General features: G+C 43.1%; 1 protein-coding gene across 8 annotated transcripts in view; it reads right to left on the bottom strand.

Moving 5' to 3' along the window:
• The window catches only part of cadps2 (Ca++-dependent secretion activator 2), a 221,702-nt gene that overhangs the window by 102,431 nt on the left and 99,312 nt on the right, over positions 1–19,959 (bottom strand). For all 8 annotated transcript variants that reach the window (XR_008564370.2, XR_008564369.2, XM_054746515.2 and 5 more), the window contains exons 11-12: positions 19,372–19,572; positions 8,159–8,295 (exon numbers count right to left, since the gene is read on the bottom strand). Coding sequence is in view for 6 of the 8 variants with exons in the window: in XM_054746515.2 (XP_054602490.1) it covers positions 8,159–8,295; positions 19,372–19,572 (338 nt within the window). In the remaining 2 variants the exon portion in view is untranslated. The remainder of the gene's footprint in view (positions 1–8,158; positions 8,296–19,371; positions 19,573–19,959) is intronic.

Below are 19,959 nucleotides of genomic sequence, written 5' to 3' on the forward strand. Positions count from 1 at the left end.
GGTGAATGGTTGTACAAATCCTGCAGAGCGTGTAAAAACAAAGTGAAGTTTCTAGATGTTGTAGAGGCCATTATAGACGTAGTTAAGGCGGTATGTAGGTTAAACATAGTTGATGTGTTTGTTTAATGATGTTGTAAGCAGTTGTGTACAGCTCTTTGGGAAAACAAAGTTATGTTGAGGATTAACCATCAGCAGAGTTTGAGACGAGAAACACGACGTGCCATCAGATTTGTTTATGACACAACATGAAGAAAGTCCTCTTCCTCTTCTACAGAAAGCTCTAATTACAACAAATGCTTGTGTGAGCGTCAGATTTGACCACTGGGACCTGAAGCTATGTGCATGCATAGTTGTAGGTGACTATTCAGAGGCTGTGATGTTAAGACATCACGAGGAGTTCTTCTGCAGTCAGGACAACAGGTCTGAAAAGAGGCCAGGGCACCTTTACCCTCACTGTTTTGAAGGACACTAGAAGACGTGGGACAAAGATCTCTGGAGATCTTAGAAGTAAAGGCTGACGAGAAGCGGAAGAAGGTCAGAGTCTGGTGAATTAAAGGTAAATATTGGTCTTCAGATGTTGTCCACTTCAGTGATCTTTCTCAATGACCCTCATGACCCATTTCAGTGTGCTTCACTAGGTTTGGTTAGAAAGTGTGTGTGTGTGTGTGTGTGTGTGTGTGTGTGGGTGTGTGTGTGTGTGTGTGTGTGTGTGTGTGTGTGTGTTGGGATAAAAACAAGCTGCTAATGGGCAAGGCCAGTTTCACAGAACGTTTTAGATTTAACGTAGTTTAACGTCTCCCCTGTAGATGTTTGTTCTTCTCCCAAACCTTCACTGATGTTTCACAGTAATGCCACATTAGAGATCCTCAGACACCTGACATGTATTTATGTTACTGTGAACAGAAACATGCTTAAAGCTTGGTGCTCGTCTTGGACCTAAAACCAGCCTTCCTACTCTTTGGTGCACCATCCCATCTGGAGCAACGCTTTCTCTGCGTGAACATTCCCAACCAGTCAAACGTGCAGGTCAAGCTGTAGGGACCATTTAAACACGCTTTAAAGCTTTTGTTGTGTTTCTTTCAGTTCACGCTCGGCCCTCTCCCAGCAGCTTCACTGGGGCATTTAACCTCCTCCTCATCAGTAGGAACTACACTGGTCCTTTTAGCAGTACTCTGGGCTCCTGCTACTCCCCAAGTTTCTGCCTAATTACTGTTGTTGTTGTTGTTGGGTTGAACCCTGTGTGAAAAAAATATGACCCGGTCCGTGACATGAATCCATGCCACTTCTTAACAGATGTCTCCCACGCCTAGGCACTGGGCTTTTCTTAGAGTGTTTGGTGAAAAGAGGCTCAGGTTGGAACAAAAAGGTCTGCGATGTTCACACAAAAGGCCGAGGAGAGAAAAGATGGGCGAGTGAATGGATCAGTCTAATTGCAGTGCTGGAGGGAGTCCTGGTGAGGCAGGTAGACAAATGAAAGAGGCCCAGATGTCACTGCTGAACATCTCTATTAAAAATGAGCATGCAACATGACACAAGCCTGCATAACTCCTCCATATCATAAAAACTCTTTCCATCTGCAGAAGTTTATGCGGCGGTGCAATTCGGAATATCTACATGATCCTAAAACACAGATGAAATGTTGTTTTTAGCAGGGCCAGAGTTTGTTTATCACGCAGAAACTTTAGCTGACCTGAAAGGTTCCTTTATGATTATTTTGGGCCAGGATAAAAGTGTTCAGATGGCCTTGTTTCCTGTAACCTCCCAGTGTGAAAATGTTGCATCACATTTATTGTGAAAATCCATCATGACTAGTACGTTATTTTAAAAATGTGCAAAATATAATTATAAATGTTATACATTAATTGTAGAAGTCATCATTTATTCACCCATTTCTGTTTGATAAATGCACTTTCATGCAACAGGCAAATTTTAATCTGCAGGATTAAAACACGAGGCTCCCAGCATTGTGTTGTTATAAACAGACGTGTCTACGAACCCCGGTTTTATACTGCACGCATCAGCAGCATGAAACGGCAGCAGAACGGTTTACTCGCAAACCTCAAAGCAGTCTTTTTCACACTGGGAAAGTCTTGGCAGTGGCACGGCTTCCTCGCTGTGTTCTTCGTTGGACTCGCGAGATCACATGATCCCTTCAGGCCACGGTTTGCTTATGCAATTCGTCATTAAACCAAAAAGAAAGAAATCACGTTTCATATCGCTGTTTGATGTCATATGATGTTGCTCCTCTCCACCGCCAAGACTGAAGCCATCAAAAACACCTCTGCACTTCTGGAACACTGCTGAGTAAATAAGCCGTTGGGTCACACGTAAGCTTCATACATGTGAAATTGTATCACTGCAGTGCTTTTATTTTGAAATTTACTGGTGATTTTACATTGAAACAGTGTGATTTCCTGTCTAGCCCTATGTTAGCTGCAAAAATGGACGCATCTCAGAAGCAGCACGAAGCAAAAATAGAGCCCGATCCTAACTTTAGCAGTGCGGCACATCTTTGTTTAAAAGTGCTTTTCAGTCCATCGGTCCCAGCGTGCTCTCTATAATTAATGCTTCTCTGGTTTCTGGTCAGGTCCCTGCTTACTTTAAGAATGCTGTAATCCACCCGCTTCTTAAAAAACCGAGTCTCGACCCCTCTCTCCATAGCAGCTTCAGACCCATCTCTAAACTTCTGTTTATCTCAAGATCTTGGAAAAGGTTGTGGCTAAACAACTCACAGCTGTTCTTGATGAACATAACATCTATGATAGCTTCCAGTCAGGTTTTCGTAGAGCTCATTCTACTGAAACAGCTCTTCTTAGGGTCTCTAATGACGTTCTGACTACAGTGATGCAGGGGACTGTTCTGTTCTGGTCCTGCTGGACCTGACTGCAGCCTTTGACACTGTTGACCATCACCTGCTACTGGAGAGGCTGAGAGACTGGGTAGGCCTATAAGGAACTGCCCTGGAGTGGTTCTCCTCTTATCTTTCTGAGCGCTCCTTTTCTGTGGCCGTCTCCAAGTTTAGGTCCTCCACCACCTCCCTTACCCATGGTGTCCCACAAGGTTCTGTGCTGGGGCCTCTGCTCTTCCTCCTCTATCTGCTTCCTCTTCAGCACATCCTGAGCTCCTTCAAAGGAATCTCCTACCATCTTTATGCAGATGACATCCAACTGTACATCTCCTTTAAGCCCTGTGAGATGTCTAAGCTGCAGCTGTTACACACCTGCTTAGAATCTATCAAAACCTGGATGGTGGGAGCTTTCTACAGCTGAATGAAGATAAGACTGAGATCCTCATCTGTGCCCCAGACAAGCTGGTTCCCAAAGTCAGAGACTCTCTTGGTCAGCTTGCTTCTCACACCAAACCTTCCGTCAGGAATCTTGGCGTGACCTTTGACCCAGCTCTCACCCTGGATTCTCATGTCAGTTCTCTTGTTCGCTCTTCCTTCTTCCATCTCAGGAACATTGCTAAGCTGAGTCCCATTCTGTCCCGCTCTGAACTTGAGACAGTTCTCCACACCTTCATCTCCTCACGCTTAGACTACTGTAACTCTCTTTTCACGTGTCTGAGCAGAACCTCCCTGAACCGTCTACAGGTGGTTCAGAATGCCTGTGTTCGGCTTCTGACCAAGTCCTCCAAACACACCCACATCACCCCGCTTCTCCTCCAGCTTCACTGGCTGCCAGTCAACTTCAGGGTTCATTTCAAGATCCTGGTTCTGGTCTATAGGGCCTTACATGGACAAGCACCATCTTACATTGGTGATCTTCTTAGTCCCTACACCCCCAGCAGGTCCCTGAGGTCCAGTGATCAAAGCCTACTGGTTGTGCAGCACCAGGCTAAAGACCAAAGGTGACAGATCATTTGCTGCTGTGGCCCCCAGACTCTGGAACTCTCTCCCCCTGAGCCTGAGATCAGTGGACTCAGTGGTCTCCTTCAAAAAGCAGCTGAAGACTCACTTGTTCAAGCTGGCTTTTGTATGACCTTCTTCACCACTCTCTCTTTATTCTGCTCTCCCCACCTATTCCACCTTCCTCAGGATCCACTGATTTCCCTCTTTCCTATTCACCCTCTCTTTTTCTTAATATTTTTTTCTTTTAAATCCCAATTGTCTATTTTTGCTCATTTGAAATATATTTTTAATCATTTTCTAAATAATTTATAGTATTTTACATTTTTTTGTTTTTGTGAAGCGCCTTGTGATTTTTATCTTGGGAGGCGCTATAGAAATTATACTTTCTTTTTCACTGACTAGTATCAGAGTCTTTACAGCAATCCTCATACTAAGCAAGCATTTAGCGACAGTGTAGAGGAAAAGTCCCTTTTAACAGGAAGAAACCTCCAGAGGATCTGGATGTAGGCCATGAAATCCGCAGCATAAAGGGTAGGGCTGGGCGATATGACGATTTTAGACCGTTTTACGATCTACACATCTGACGGTCTGTCATTTTTGAGAGACCGTTTTATCACGATTCACAGCTCTGCTGTTGAATTTCTGCCTCTGAATGAAAAGGGAACTTACCCCAGGCGAATGACACGCCTTTGTTTGACCCTTAACCAGTCAGAGTGAGTCATAGTAATATATTAGTGCCCCGCTTGTTTTCATTTGTGTGTGAACAAACATGGCTTCGCCGCGGCTGAGCGACAACGAGGTTTTCGTTCCGAAGAGGAACGCAGGGTTTCCTTAGCGCGCGGCGCTAACAACTTAGCGATGTGACATGTCTCGGAGAAAGCGTAAAAGCACCTTGGGCGCTTCTTCTGAAGCAGGAAAATAACACCGCTTCTTAAGCAGAGCACGACGTCGCCTCGGCTCGTTCACCCTCTGCTGAGCCGGTGTCGGTACCGACTGAGCTCGGTCACTGGGTCGATGGAGCTGCCCCGTGACTGCCTGATGGAAAACCAGCGGGTTTCATCAGACTCGTAAAGTTTCTTGCTTTTGTTAGGGACCTCTGTATTTTACCGCTCCCTCCTGCAGTCTTCCCCTATTAACATTTAAAATGATTCTGTAAACTCCGTGTATCAATAGAAACAATCTCTGCCTCTGCCAGCTGCAGTAAATGTAGTCTCCAAATAATAAGAGGTGCATTCATCTGTGTATCTCCTTTGATCTGCATTAGTGATATTCTCAGCACCAGAACAGGGGAGCAAAGAAAGATTCCTGAGTTTGTTAGTACTTTTATTTATTAGGTGCATCTAACCTGTTCTATTTTTCTCTGAAATGAGATCAAATCAGTGCTTCTATGGGTTGTCTCCAATCTGCACTGGAAAATTTTACTTTATTTAGAGACTTGTTGCAGACAATATTCAGAATGCGCAGTTTTTTGCTACCACAAGCGATCTCTGGTCCAGCTGCACATCAGAGCCGTATTTGAGCTTAACTATCCACTACATGAGAAACTGGGAGCTACATAGTATTTTGAACAAGTGAATGTTTGCACAATACGTTTGCAATTGACATGTTTGCACTTTAAGTTACTTGAAAAACGAGAAAAACTGATTTTTGTAATTGTTTCTCTCAGGGCTTTTATCATCTCTGGTGTGAGTTTAAAATATAAGTGTGTTAGCACTGTGCTGATTATCCCTAATATGAATAAATGTCTATTTATTCAATGTTTCTCTTCTTTAATACGCAATTGAAGTTATGCTATTCATGGATAAAAAAATCGTGATAAAATCGAAATCGTGATAAAATATTGGAAAAATCGTGATATTCTATTTTTGCCATATCGCCCAGCCCTAATGAAGGGTAAACAAAAAGTTACAATGTGGTGCAAAAATCCATTAATGTCAGTAATAGGGAGCCTAAGTCACACCCATCTAGTACCAGCCCACGTGTCGCCTACTGCCAAAATTATCTGTGGGAGTCTAACAATTGTTTTCTGATCCCATTTGCCACAAAGTTCACATCTGATGACTGAATTAGACACATTTTGATGCCAAGAAAGTGCTCGCTGAGTTTTCTTCATATATTTGTGTCACCTGTTAGGTTGAATTACTGAAATAAATGAACTTTTGCACCATATTCTAATTTTGCCTGCTTCCTCTGTATATCAGCCTCTTTATCAGGAAATAAAAACACCCACATCTGTCGATCTCTAATTCAGACTCATTCAACCAAAAAGTGTTAATGCATGTTAATACATCTTTATCAAATGCACACCTTCAGGAGGCTAAAATGTTAGCACCGCGGCATCAGCTGGATGCTTTAATCATTATGGAGATACAATGAACCTGAAGGTTTCCAACATCATATCATGTTAATTTACCCACATTAAGATGGAAAAGCCAATTAAAAACTCCTCAATGGACTTAAAATGCAGTATGGTTATAGCTTTTCTTTCTCGCTAGAGGCTTATGACTCTCCTTACATCAGTTGAACAATCAAAACGTATGTTTGTGAAACTGTGGTCACCGCATTTGTTTAAAAGTAAGGTAGTACTGTCTAAAGCATCCATCTGTCAAACCCGTCTCTCTGCTGAATTTGCACCATACTGCATACCAGCAGACGGGCAACACCTTCATGCAGAGCCATCCTCTGAAGGGAGCTTTTGAATAGTTTGTGCTGTCCTGGATTACCGTGTGCAGTATCTGCATACTGAAGATCTGTGCAGGTGTTTGTTTTAGGATTTCATTTCCATTTCCTCGTTACTGACCAACAACGTAATTGACTAAATTATGCATCATGGACTTTTATTTGAAGCAGCGACTTACAGTACTGATAACATTTCCGGTTTTCCAGCATGTAAAACCTAAAAAGTCTAAGGACCATCTGAAGATTTGCATATCTGCTCCACACACAGTTATAGCTAACAGGGTTGAAACTGGGACACCTAACAGGTTCAAACATTATCTCCTGTAGATGTCTCTGCTTCATGCCGTCTGTGGATTCCTGATGTTTGCTTAGTTGCACACAACACAAAAACATTTGATCCACTCCCCCGCCCAAACACATAATTAGGCGACCTCCCCCTCCTACCCTCTCCCCACACCGAGGCAGCACAGCAGCTGCCCATAGGGGTCGTGTCCCTATTTGGAAAGTATTGATTAAAACGTTTATCCTCTCAATCAGTGTGAGAGAGCCCTCGGGGCTTAACACACACACACACACACACACATACACATACACACACACACACACACACACACAAACGCGCGCACGCACACACACGCGCACGCGCACACGCACGCACACACACACACACACACACACACACACACATTTTATCAGCAGATTAAAAGGACAAGTTTAACATGTTATTTTTAAAACACCATCGGTCACTCTGAGTTTAGGGTGTGGCTAAAAATCAGAATGGTCTTCTACCCTGACTTCCTGCTTTAGCTGCCAATGGAAAATAAAACGGATTAGAAAAGCCACACACCCGTCAAGAATCATAACGGGGAAGGCTGTTGTTGGTTTAGAATCCACAAGAAAGCACAGCATGTCTTGGCTAGCAGAAGCTAACTGTTACCATTAGCAACTCCACCACACAGCAGAACTCCTCCAGGTTTGTGGTATTTGTGGAGATAAAACATTAATGTTGCAGATAAGTTGTTGTTAGCCAATCAGAGGAGAGATGTCCAAATATCAGGAAATTGTGAGTGACTAACTCCTGCTGTTCTCTGCCCTGGCTAATTCCTACTTCTGATGGTTGCTGAGTTCTCCATCAAACCTTCTACCGTAAGTTATTTATTTCATGCTTAAAGGACATTAAGATTAGGACTTATCAGTAATTTAGCTAATGGGCAGCAGTATCTCAGGAGGTTGAGCGGGTTGTCCAGTTATCGGAAGGTTACAGGTTTGATCCCGGCTCCGACCAGAGAATTCTGCTGTTGTGTCCTTGGGCAAGACACTTAACCCACCTTGCCTGCTGGTGGTGGTCGGAGGGACCGGTGGCGCCTGTGCACGGCAGCCTCGCGTCTGTCAGTGCGCCCCAGGGCTGCTGTGGCTACATCGTATCTCATCACCACCAGTGTGTGAATGTGTGTGTGTGTGTGTGTGTGTGTGTGTGTGTATGACTGATTTTGCTGTGAAGCGCCTTGGGGGGTTGTAGAACCCTAAGAGGTTGCTATACAGGCCGTTTACAACGGTGAGACAGAAATGTTGTTGGTGTGGTCTCTCGATGAGCTCAGTCATCAGGAAGGTGTGTTTATGTGCACGTACCAAGCAGGAGAAGCAGTCGTTCATGCGGTGCTGCAGTGTGTGTTTCTGTAACAGCGTGAACAGAGCAGCGTGGTCAAAGCCACTCGGTGCTGCAGAGATGAGGTCCTCCACTCCCTGCCGCTGAGACGGATCCAGACCTGAACAGGAAACAGAACCGTTAGAGTGAAACGCAGCTAAATATGTCTTTTATCAATGAACCTCAGCTGCTGGTCAACATTAAAGCATGTCAGATTTTATTTCTTAAATCTGTTTTTGTTTGTTTGTAAATCAAAGCATTTTAATTTTCCTTGTAAACGAGCTGCTTAGACCCGCCGTTTTCCTCAGATCAACATTTAACCGAGTAGAAATGAGCTCTGAGTCAGTTGTCTGCACCTCTCTCTGTGCTTGCTCACACACACACACACACACACACACACACACACACACACACACACACACACACACACACACACACACACACACACACACACACACACACACACACACACACACACACACACACACACACACACACACACACACACACACACACACACACACACACACGCAGCATCCCTTCTCAGTGCTGTGGTTAATGGTTCCCACTTGAGTTGGCCTCAGCTCCTCTGTGAAGCCGTCAGGATGCTGACACTAAACACCCGTCAACAGAAACGACGTGTTGGAATAACACTGGAACTTGCTCAGAGGGATCACACGCAGCATCAGATCAGCGTCACAGAGCGTAAACTCAAGCTTCCACTTTCTGTTTGTTTTGGTGAAGGTCCTCCCTGGACAAAGCTCATCAGTCACACATGGATGTTTGTGCATGTAGTAAAATGGTAAATGGCCTGTATTTGATATAGCACCATCTAGAGTCCTGGAACCCCCCAAGGCGCTTTACAACACAACCAGTCATTCACCCATTCACACACACATTCACACACTGGTGGTGATGAGCTACGATGTAGCCACAGCTGCCCTGGGGCGCACTGACAGAGGCGAGGCTGCCGAGCACTGGTGCCACCGGTCCCTCCGACCACCACCAGCAGGCAAGGTGGGTTAAGTGTCTTGCCCAAGGACACAACGACAGCAACAGACTGAGCGGGACTCGAACCTACAACCTTCCGATTATGGGGCGAGCACTTAACTCCTGTGCCACCGTCGCCCTTCATCAAGTGACTTTTGTAAGAAAAAAACCCAGCAACAAATCAAACACCATCGCTGGCAGCTTAGAACCAAGATCAATAGAAATGTTAAAGCTGCTGCCAGTGGCTCATTAGGATTCTCTCATTTGTCTGACCAATATCCTCCAGTTTATGGGTTTTTCTTTCTTGGAAATCTGCACTCATAAGTCCAATCATCATTGTTTTGTTAAGATCCTTGGTACACAAGAGATCAATAAAGAAGGTGGTACTATCAAAATAAAGCTGAGGCCAAAAACAAGAGGAGGATCAAACACTAGAGAATCCCTCCAAATGTTCCCAAGGAGATTAAAAAAGTTCTGGCATGTACAATGCCTCCTGCCAACAATCCTCCGATGCAGCGTGCCAAAATGACAGTAATGACACTCAGCAGCTGTTGTGATATAACAAAATGAGGATAATTAGTCAGTGTGCATTATATCACACACAGACTGTCTACATGAAGTAAATGAGAAGTGAATTTGACTTTTGGTGCTACAGCTGCACAGTAATTTGAAGTGTTTATTAGCCAGTGAGCCTGAAAAACAAAAGGAAAACGATTCAATTATTATTTCAGACGATCTAATTAGTTTTCTTCCTTTATAGCTTTTATTCACACGATCCAAACGCCACCATCAGACAAAGCTTACCAAATCACATGCCACCATTAGGTCACATGATAATATGGAAAGGTGCCGCTTATTTCAGGGATTAGTTTGACTTAGTTGGGAGGAAAGTGAGAGGGATGGAAAAGCCTACATGCTCATGAATGTCGAAGGCCGTAAAATCCACTTCACCTCCCAAGAAGTCAGGCTCAGCTCAACATTTCAGAGGAAATCTTAAACTAACCAGCAGGTAGGAGAACTCAAATACGTCAGGCTGGAAGACATTTCAACAGACCTTAGAGACGATGGAGCTGACATAACGGTTTGTTAAGTTTCTGTTGCCTCCACATATCTCCAAAGGATGTTTGAACTAAGGTAAGGAGGATATAGTCTAAGAGGAACTGGGGTTTTCAAAAAAAAAAAAAAAAAGAATATTAGAACCAATAAAAAACAAAGATGTATCTCAGTAAGAGGAGTGAGTTTATGGAATAGCCTCGAGGATGGATAAAAAAATTCATGCTCGTTGAAAATATTCAAAAAGAGTTTTAAAAATAACGCCTTACGTAATTACCAAGTGCACCAAAATTAGTTTTGTCACACGTTTTATACCTCTTGATTGATTTCAATTGTTTTTGTTTTATTCATGTTTATATCTCTTGATTGGTTTTGTTGGAATTAGGATGATGTATGTAAAAACTGTATTGTTTATATGTTTATTTACTTTTGATATTTATGACAATGTTGATTTTTTTGTAATCAATTAATGGGTAGGCTTAAATAAGTTTAACTTCAGCCTATACCTTTTCGTCCATAAATTATATCTAAAGAAACTGTTTAATTTACAAGAGGAATTTGTACCTGCGATAATTATTATGTTCTTTACTAGATAATTATTTTCCTTTTCATGTGTTTTATATGTATTTATGACGGAAATAAATGAATACGAATACAAAATACATAAACACGTTTGCTCTTTATGAAGTCGAGAACAGAGCTGGTACTTAGCTCCCGTGCTGCAGCTCAGACAGACAGGTCCTGGAGGCTGTGAGGCCGGCGACGGCTGCATCTACAGCATCGGGGCACACGGCAGTCCGGCCGGAACAAACCTGGGTTCTTTTCCAGTCTTTTCAGACCCTCTGGTTAATGGACCCTCTAAATGAAAAGCCTAACACTCTCCACTCTGTTATTGTGGGAAGACATTCGGCAATGGGGAGTTTGTGAGCATGACACATGGCCCCACAAAAGACAGCAGCTCGCTGAAGAATGCCAACGCCGTCTCCACGCTCACGGCGCCCGCGGCCTCGTGCACAACACTAGCTTTACTCATTGCTTTTTTATTAACACTGCCATTTTGTTTTTGTGTGGACGCAGGGCCTGTGAGGACTCTCAGACTTGCCCCCCCCCCGCCCATCTAGCTTTTCTTTGTAGCTTTTGTTCAGAAGAAAAAAAAAAGACTGCAAAAGTGAAATCTTCACAATCAACTTCCAATCAATGCTCGTCTGCTTTTCTTCAAACTCTCCTAGTTCTCCATCTCCGGCAGCCCTACGGCTCATGTGGCCTGATTTTGTCCCGTCCAATTTCAATGTGTACTGTCCCTAATGTAATATGGAGAAAAGACAGGGAGTGAAAGAGGCAACTCTAAAGAAACCGAGACAAAGCCGTATAGATTAGTGCTGATAATAAGAAGGGGGAAGAGGACGGGAAGTATTGATTGAGGGACAGACGGCAGAAGAGTGACGATGATCCGTGTCAAGTTCAACTTTCAGCTATTATCTGGAGTGTGTGTGTCTGTGTGTGTGTGTGAGAGAGAGAGAGTGGGTGGGGGGCATGGGAGTGAGGGATGAGTACAAATGATTGTGTGCAGCAAAAGAAATGTACCAACAAATGTCCCAGCTTCTGGCACAGATGGCGGGTTTTTGTCCAAGATGTCTGCCGGTTCCTCCTCTTTAGCTTTAAATCATTTTATCATCTGGGTTAAAGTTGGAAGTTAAAATAACCTGTTGTTTTTGTTTACGTTCATCAACAAGATGAAGAGCAATAACCAAGTTTAATTCCATCATCAATCCAAAGTTTTAACGTTTGTAACGTTTTACAGAGAAGAGACAAGCAGAAAGACCGTAACAGAACGTTGCATCCAGACCATCAGAGACAACTTAAGACAGGCGACCATTCACACACTCACCAAGGGACAATCTGGAGTCACCAAGTAGCCTAGTATGCATGTCTCAGTTCTGTGGGTGAAGAAAGCCACATGCACATGTGGAGAACATGGTAACTCTAAACATTAATTAACTCATTCACTGCCATTGACAACTAAAGTTGAATGTTTTACTGTGTGGGCGTCGGACGAGCCCCCACACCGTGATAACAAACATCTCAGCTCTAAAGCCGATCTTCATCCGCATACGTCACACGTCACATGATCAGGAAGCAGAACATCCATGTGTTAGGAGATCGTTTTGGGCCGTTGCTGTAAAAAAAAAAGGTGAGGTGCGAACCGGAAAAGCGTCTGCCGATCACAATTCAACAACGGATTATGAAAGAACGGATAAAGCTCGAAACTCGCGGATTCTTCCTGATGTAAGAGGTGAGTCTCCGCTTTGTTTTGGTTGTTTTGGCATCGACATCATGCTAGCGCGCAACATTCTGTGACTCTTACAAAAAACAGTAAAAATGGTGAGAAACACTGGCAGCGAAGGGCTTTACCAATCAGGAAACGGCTGACAGTGAATGAGTTAAGAGAGCATGGTAACCCTACACAGTCATTAAGAGAACATGCCATCTTCACCCATGCATGGGGAGAACACGGTAACATGGAAAGATCAGTAACATGTTTACCTTTTTACTCAGTTTCTTCTTCGCCAAGAAGCACCAGAGCACTCAATACTTCTGATGAAGCCCAGGTCCATCAGTACATCTCGTGCTCCCTCCTACCATCACTCACCAGAAAGGCACAACAACATTTTACTCCCCTACAGAACCCAAATGCTGCATTCCACCTTCATCCAGTTGAGATATATTGATCCTGAAGCTTTATGGATCTAAAGTAAAAAATGATGTAAGCGTCATTACAACATGATCACGGGTATACAAGTTCACGGTGAGTGGATGGGTATAAGTTGGGTATCATTTCATAACCAACTGGTACAAAGTGTCAGCCTCTGATTATGATGGGAATTGGAGTTTAGATTTGGAGGAGCTACCTGTAACACATCATCAGCATCACTCACTCTGCTGTTAGATCAGTTTAGTCCCGAGCAACGTCTGCAAGCTTTTTAGAGGGAGTGCAACAGAAACGGAAACATTAAAAATCACTCATTTTAATCAGTTAAACAATATAAAATTCAGTTCTAATAGTAAAATGTAAAAGCACCATCATTTCAGTGCTGAGGGTCGTGTGTGTTTGTGTGTGTGTGTGTGTGTGGATTTGTGGTGAACGATGGGGGTGGTTTCTCTGCTCAGTCTCTATATCCATCTGATCTGAGCTCCATTGGTATTGTCACGGCAACAGTCACATCTATGTGACATGCTACTCTGAAAGGTGGTGGCAGTCACTGATGGCAGGTTATTGATGCAGACGAGGAGGAGGAGGCGGAGGAAGCAAGCGCTTCAGATTTAGGAGAGCACAGCTGAGAGATATGTGACATGATTTGCCTGTCGGAGCAGAGCGGCACCGGTGATATAAGAGCCAGCAGAGATGAAGATACTAACAGACAAGTCCATCAGTGTCCGTCCCATTGAACATGGCTTCTCTTACACAAATTCAACTGATAGAAAAGTTTCAAAGGAGCAGATAAACGCACTCTCAGCTGCTGACAGCCTGAGAGGTTAAGACCAATGGACAGTTTTGACGTTACCTCTCGGGATCATCCCCTCTGTCAAACTGACCACCTGCTTTTCCAAACAACACAAATGACAGGTGTAAACATCTCTGCAAACACCTCGAGGAGTCACTCTGGGCCCGTCTCTTCACATTGAGAAAAGATGAGCGATAAAAGTGGACTTCAAGTCGGAGCCACACGCCTCCAGAGCCTCTTAGTGTTTTAATAACTCACGTGAAGAAAAGGATCCTCACATGAATTTTCTCCATTGTTTCTTCTGCACGTTGTTTTTCATTCATGCATCAAAACACCATTTAAAATGAGTCAGAATTAATATTCCACTAAATCTGACAATTTCTTACTTTTTAAATCAGCAATTTGTTTTTTTTAGAGAAATTCTTAATGTTTAGCTTAACAATGATTTAATCATTGTTGTTAATGTGTGCCTTGTAATATGCTTTCATGTACATATAAAATGTGATAAAGATGATGAAGGTATCTAATCATTCTGAGATTGCGAGTTGGAGATTGTAGGTGTCGGCCACTCCAGCATGTGCTGGTGTCCATGACGGGCTGTTTCAGACTGCTGATGCTGAAGCTGAGCTCTGAGGTTGGAACAGTGGGTGGACCGATCGCCACACCCTTATGTCGTCTTAGCTCTGGGGCTGCAGAAAACTATTATTTGGATCATCGATGAATCAGATGGGGTCTCAACTTGATGAATCGACCAATCGGATAAAACGGGAAATTTTTCTAATTGGTATAGACATTTTTTCTCTCATTCCTTTACTGTAACAACAGAACATGGTCTGTTTGTTAACAGAGTTGTTAAAATAAAGTCAACTAAATGGAATGAGAACAATCCTGGATCCGTGTCCTCGCTGAAGCATCAGATCGATACTCTATCGGCAGATTCCCAAAATCAAATGATTTGGACTCGAGTGCAAAAAAACCTGATCAGGATATATATATATATATATATATATATATATATATATATTTAGTTTAACCCTCTCAGGCTCCAAATAAGTTTTGATAAAAGGACGAACAACTAAATCCTTCAGCGGTACTTCTGAGTTATAAAATGCTCCTGAAATACGTATGTGGAGTAACCAGGTAGGTTTTAACGTTGCACAGCTGCAACGCCTGCCTCCAGAGGGTTAAACGCTGCTAGGGAAACATGTTTTCTCTCCTTCCTTTACTTTAACAACAGAACATGATTAGAAAACTGTTCAGTAGTGTGCAAAACAACATGCTATCACCTAAATATACCCATAAATAAACTATGATCAGTAAAATTTAATGTTGTTCATAAAACATGCAGTAGTAAGCTACTGGAAATGCTAATAACATTTAATTTCTACTGCTTAAGATGTAATGGTGACATATATATTATGTACGGGTTAATGTTGACAGGCAGATGCCTTTGTGAAGCCGTAACCTGACTGCAGCGGCGCCGGTTCTGCTCCGTAGCACTGCAGCTAATGAACAGGACGATGATGGGGGCTTCTCCTCCGCATGTAGAGTTTAGATATTCTTAGTTTCACTACCATCTTGTTTTTTCTGAACCCACTTGTTTGTGAGCCTGCTACCCACTAGCATTAGCTATTCTGCTTGTAGTTACACGTTTGATAGCAAACCTTGGACTGTTTCTGCCTCCACGTCTTTGCTGGTTTCTCCGTTTTCCTCCACAGCACCCAGAGTCAGGGGCGCCTTAAAGGGGAGAAAGGTTAGGACGAGTCTAAGGGCCCAAGGCTGTCAGGGGGCCCAAAAAAGTTTCAAACTTTAATAAAAAATTAAATTTTAAAAACCATAAGTACTTTACTTTGCAGTATTTTTTCTAATTTAACACATTAAACAAACAATATTTTTGTCTAAGTCAAATGTAAATGAATTCAGAGGTCTCTACTTTATTTTGACAAGTTAGTTTGAACATTGAAATAAGCAAGAATGCTTGTAGACATGCACAATTAAGCAAAACTGAAACACTAAGATAAAGTAAATATATAATTTTTTTTTCAATTTTTTTCCTCCCTTCGCATCTTGGAAGGTGGAGCCACAGCGCCCCTTATGGAGGAGCCGCCAGGGGGCCCAAATTGATATTTTTTCACAGGGCCCAACATCTCTAGCAGCCCCCCTGCCTAGAGTAGCACAGAGTGTGCCAGTAAAAGGCATCTTCCTTACACAATCATTACATGTGCGACATATATGTGCCTCTCGTTCTGATCTGCCTCGGTCTGCTCTGCTGCCGCATCAGATGAGCTGTGCGCATTGACTGTTACATAAAGGTCGCACAACATGAGCAAAAGCTGCACAACACAACGGATCGATGACGAACAGCGTTGCCAATGCATTTCCTCATCAAGCTTTATCGATTTGTTGTTGCAGCCCTAGTTAGCTCCTCGCTGATGAGACTGTTGCTACTATAGTACTCTGTTTATAAACAGAGTTCAGTAAAGTAAAACTACAAAAATATGACTACCAAGAAACTGAAATGGTTGAAATTGCCTGACTGAACGAACACACTAAAGAAGGCAAAAGTGATCAGGAAACGCTTAATATCTTTGCAGGAACTCCGTTATAGTTTGAGTCCAGGCCATTTACCCTAATAGTTAATGACATATTACTTGTTCTCCTGCTAGTTAAATCCAAATGACCAGATGACCCTAGTAAGTAGCCTGGCCTGCCAGACTCGTCCTCTGTTTAGAGAGAGAGTGGTAACTCACAGGCAGAGAGGCACATGAGAGGCGGGACTAGGCTGCTCAAAAATGACCAATCACAAAAAAGACGGAAATCCCAACTGTACCGCACGACGTGGTAGTTTTCTAGTTGTAGTGAAAAAATAGCGGCTGGCAACGGTCCAAAACATTTTTTTTTAGAAGAAGAAATGCTTTTAGAGCATCTACTTGTGGTTTTAAAGACATCTGAGTCATTTAGAACAGAGGAACAAGCCGCAGCGAACTCCGCTTCAGACGCCATGTTTATGACAAACTCAGCATTATGGTGTGTGTGTGTGTGACGTACGCTACTCAGCGCTGATTGGCTCGGTTAGAATTCTCAGGGAGTGGGGTTATTTGAATAGGAGAGTTCCCAGACCCTTTCTCTGTGCAGAATTAAACAGAGGAGGAGTTTAGCAGGCCAGGCTACCTAGTAAGGCCTTCCAGAGCAACAACATGAACTACCTTCTGACCCACAAACTGGTTGTTTCATCCTCAATTCTGGTGACTCTGGTTCCTCACTGGAGCACATGTTGGAGGGCCATGTTGATGGATGGTTTACCAGAACACCTTTGGAGTACATCAGTAGTCTTCCTCCTTGCTAAACACCTCCCAAGCTAGGTGTGATGCATTGGGATGCTGTCAGAATAATCCCACGTGGACTAGAGATGCTCCGATCCAATCGTGTGATCGGAACATCCCTAGTATGGATGGTAGACTTGAAGTTTTCCTAAGACAATAACAATTTATTAAAAGATTCACTTTAATCTCTTTCTGGAGCAGAAAACCCAAAGGTTCCTTAAACTCAGGGTTGACGAAACTCAAACAGCTCACCAGCCAGCCTTCAACTCATCTCTGCCAGTCTATGAGATGATTTTGGTGTAAAGGCACTATCATTTAAGTGCTGGGGATTGTGTGTGTTTGTGTGTCATAATTTACTCCGACAAGCTGGTTTATGAAGCCTGATGGTGTCAATTTTATCTGGTCTAACACAAAGGGAAGATGCTGGGGCTCCATTCTCATCAACATGTCTGCTTTGTGAAACAGTAGCTAACTGTGTTCATGTAAACACACACACACACACACACACACACACACACACACACACACACACACACACACACACACACACACACACACACACACACACACACACACACACACACAAAGAGCATCACTTAGCACCCAGTTAAGAACCATTTGATGAAAACCTCCCATTTCCTCAGCACCTCTCACCACTGGCACTTCATTGTGCTTCATTAGATGCTAACGAGTAGCAGAGATGACAGAACGCTATCACACCAAATTACACAAATAAAGCAATAATCATCTCTCAGTGTGATGCCTCCATTCCACCATGTCCTGCCTGGCGGGAGGCAACGGTGCAGTCAAGTCTTCCACAAACACATAATGGATGGAATAATTTTCAAATAATGTGCGTATGTGAAAGCACATGAGAATGGAGGGAGGATGGAAAACAGAAGAAACAGGAGTAATGTCCACATGAAGATTTAAGGTCATGCTGAAACGTTTTTGACTAAAGATGACAGATGGTGCAACCGAAACAAGGCGGACAGAAAGGAGGAATAAAGAAGAATGAGATGAAAACGAGTTAACAGATGCCAAATAAGGAAACGGAACCTTTACAATGTCAAGCTGTGTGTGTGTGTGTGTGTGTGTGCGTGCGTGCGTGCGTGCGTGTGTGATCTACCTAGAGCTGTCACCTAGTGACTGTGGTCCCCTAGACTCACTCTGTTTGGAGCAAGTCGAGGACGGGATGCAATCAAACTTCCATCAGTTAAACGAAGACAAGACTGAAGTTATTGTCTCTGGAAATCAGAAGGATGGGATGGAGGGTACTGCTCAGCTTGGCTCCAGAGGAATAAAGACAAAGACCCAGGTTAGAAACCTTGGTGTTATACCTGATGTTGAGCTCCACTGGCCACATTAAGGATACAACTAGATCAGCGTTTTATCATCTGCATCAAATAACGAGACTCAGAGAAGACCTAGAGAAACTCATTCATGTGTTCATCTCCTGCAGGCTGGACTATTGCAATGGTCTTTTGACTGGTCTTTCCAAAAAGCTGTGAAGCACCTGCAGCTAATTCAGAATGCTGCTGAAGAACCAAGAGAACCGAGCACGTCACGCCTGTTATTAGATCCCTACACTGGTTACCAGAAAACTACAGAATCAATTCCAAAGTACATCTACTAGTTTAAAACTCACGCAATGACATGGGGCCAGAATACATGTCAGATCTCCTTCAGGTATATAGTCGTAGTAATAGTAGGAGTAGTAGTAGTAGTAGTAGTAGTAGTAGAAGCAGTATTAGTTATTTTAGTGATGGTACTAGTAGTAGTAACAGTAGTATTAGTAGTAGTTGTGGTGATGGTAGTAGTAGTAGTAGTAGTAGTAGTAGTAGCAAAAGTAGTAGTAGTAGAATTATCAGAAGTTGTGGGAATAGTAGTATTAGTAGTAGTAGTTGTGGTGGTGGTCTTAGTAGTAGTAGTAGTATTAGTAGTGGTAGTAGCAGCAGCAGCCATAGTAGTAGTACAATTAGTAGGACTTGTAGTACTAGTAGTATAAGTAGTGGTGGTATTGGTCTATTTTGAACTTTATGATGCAAAAATGGACAAAAACTGTGACGGAACCATGAAAAGGACATCAGTAAAGTTGCTTTGACCGTTAAGCACCAGAACGTTTGAAAACTGATGAAATTCTTGTGGAATTACAAATAATTGCACTACAACGACCCATTTAGGTTTCCAAAGCTTATTAAAACATTTTAGTGTCGCGTTAAAATGAAGTAAAGAGCAACAACATGTTTTACTCCTCGCTGAATGGATCCTTTTACCTCAATAGTATAAAAGTTTCATGGTCAAACCTTCCCAACAAATGGAACCTACTGATTGGAGAAGACGCTTTCTGGTTTCCTCCGTTGCAGTTAGTTGTTCTGTTGTGTGGTGGTGGGACGGGTTTATACGACTGTCCGGTGGCTCGGTACATAGCCTGGACCCAAAGCACTCGGTCCTGCTCGTCGTCGCTGGCAAACACGATCAGGTCCCCTTCCTTTACTGCATTAAAAAACACTCGACCGCCCTGCAGACCTACGGATGAGAAATAAGAGGGGCGGGGCTAAACCAATGCTGAATCAGTCAGGATAATAAAACATCATGATTGCTCTGCTCATGGTTGTGTGTTCCAACATAAAAGATTAGTAGTTTTACTCTAAAATATACAAAAAGTATATACTTTCAAATAGGGATGCAATGATTTCCAGCTCCAGGTATGTCAGGTTACCTGCTGATAAGGACTCTCTCACATGCTTAAATGAAGATTATTTTATATCACACATGTGCAGACCACTACTAGGTTAGTTATACAGACTCCACTCAGGATCACAGAGCAGGGAGACAGTTCCTCCACCCAGCCTTTCCACTAGAAGCGTAACACAATAGATGTGTTTCTCCTGTGAGCTCCCTTCCCACTGAGAG

This window comes from Nothobranchius furzeri, chromosome 14, assembly GCF_043380555.1.
Source record: "Nothobranchius furzeri strain GRZ-AD chromosome 14, NfurGRZ-RIMD1, whole genome shotgun sequence".
Lineage (NCBI taxonomy): Eukaryota > Metazoa > Chordata > Actinopteri > Cyprinodontiformes > Nothobranchiidae > Nothobranchius > Nothobranchius furzeri.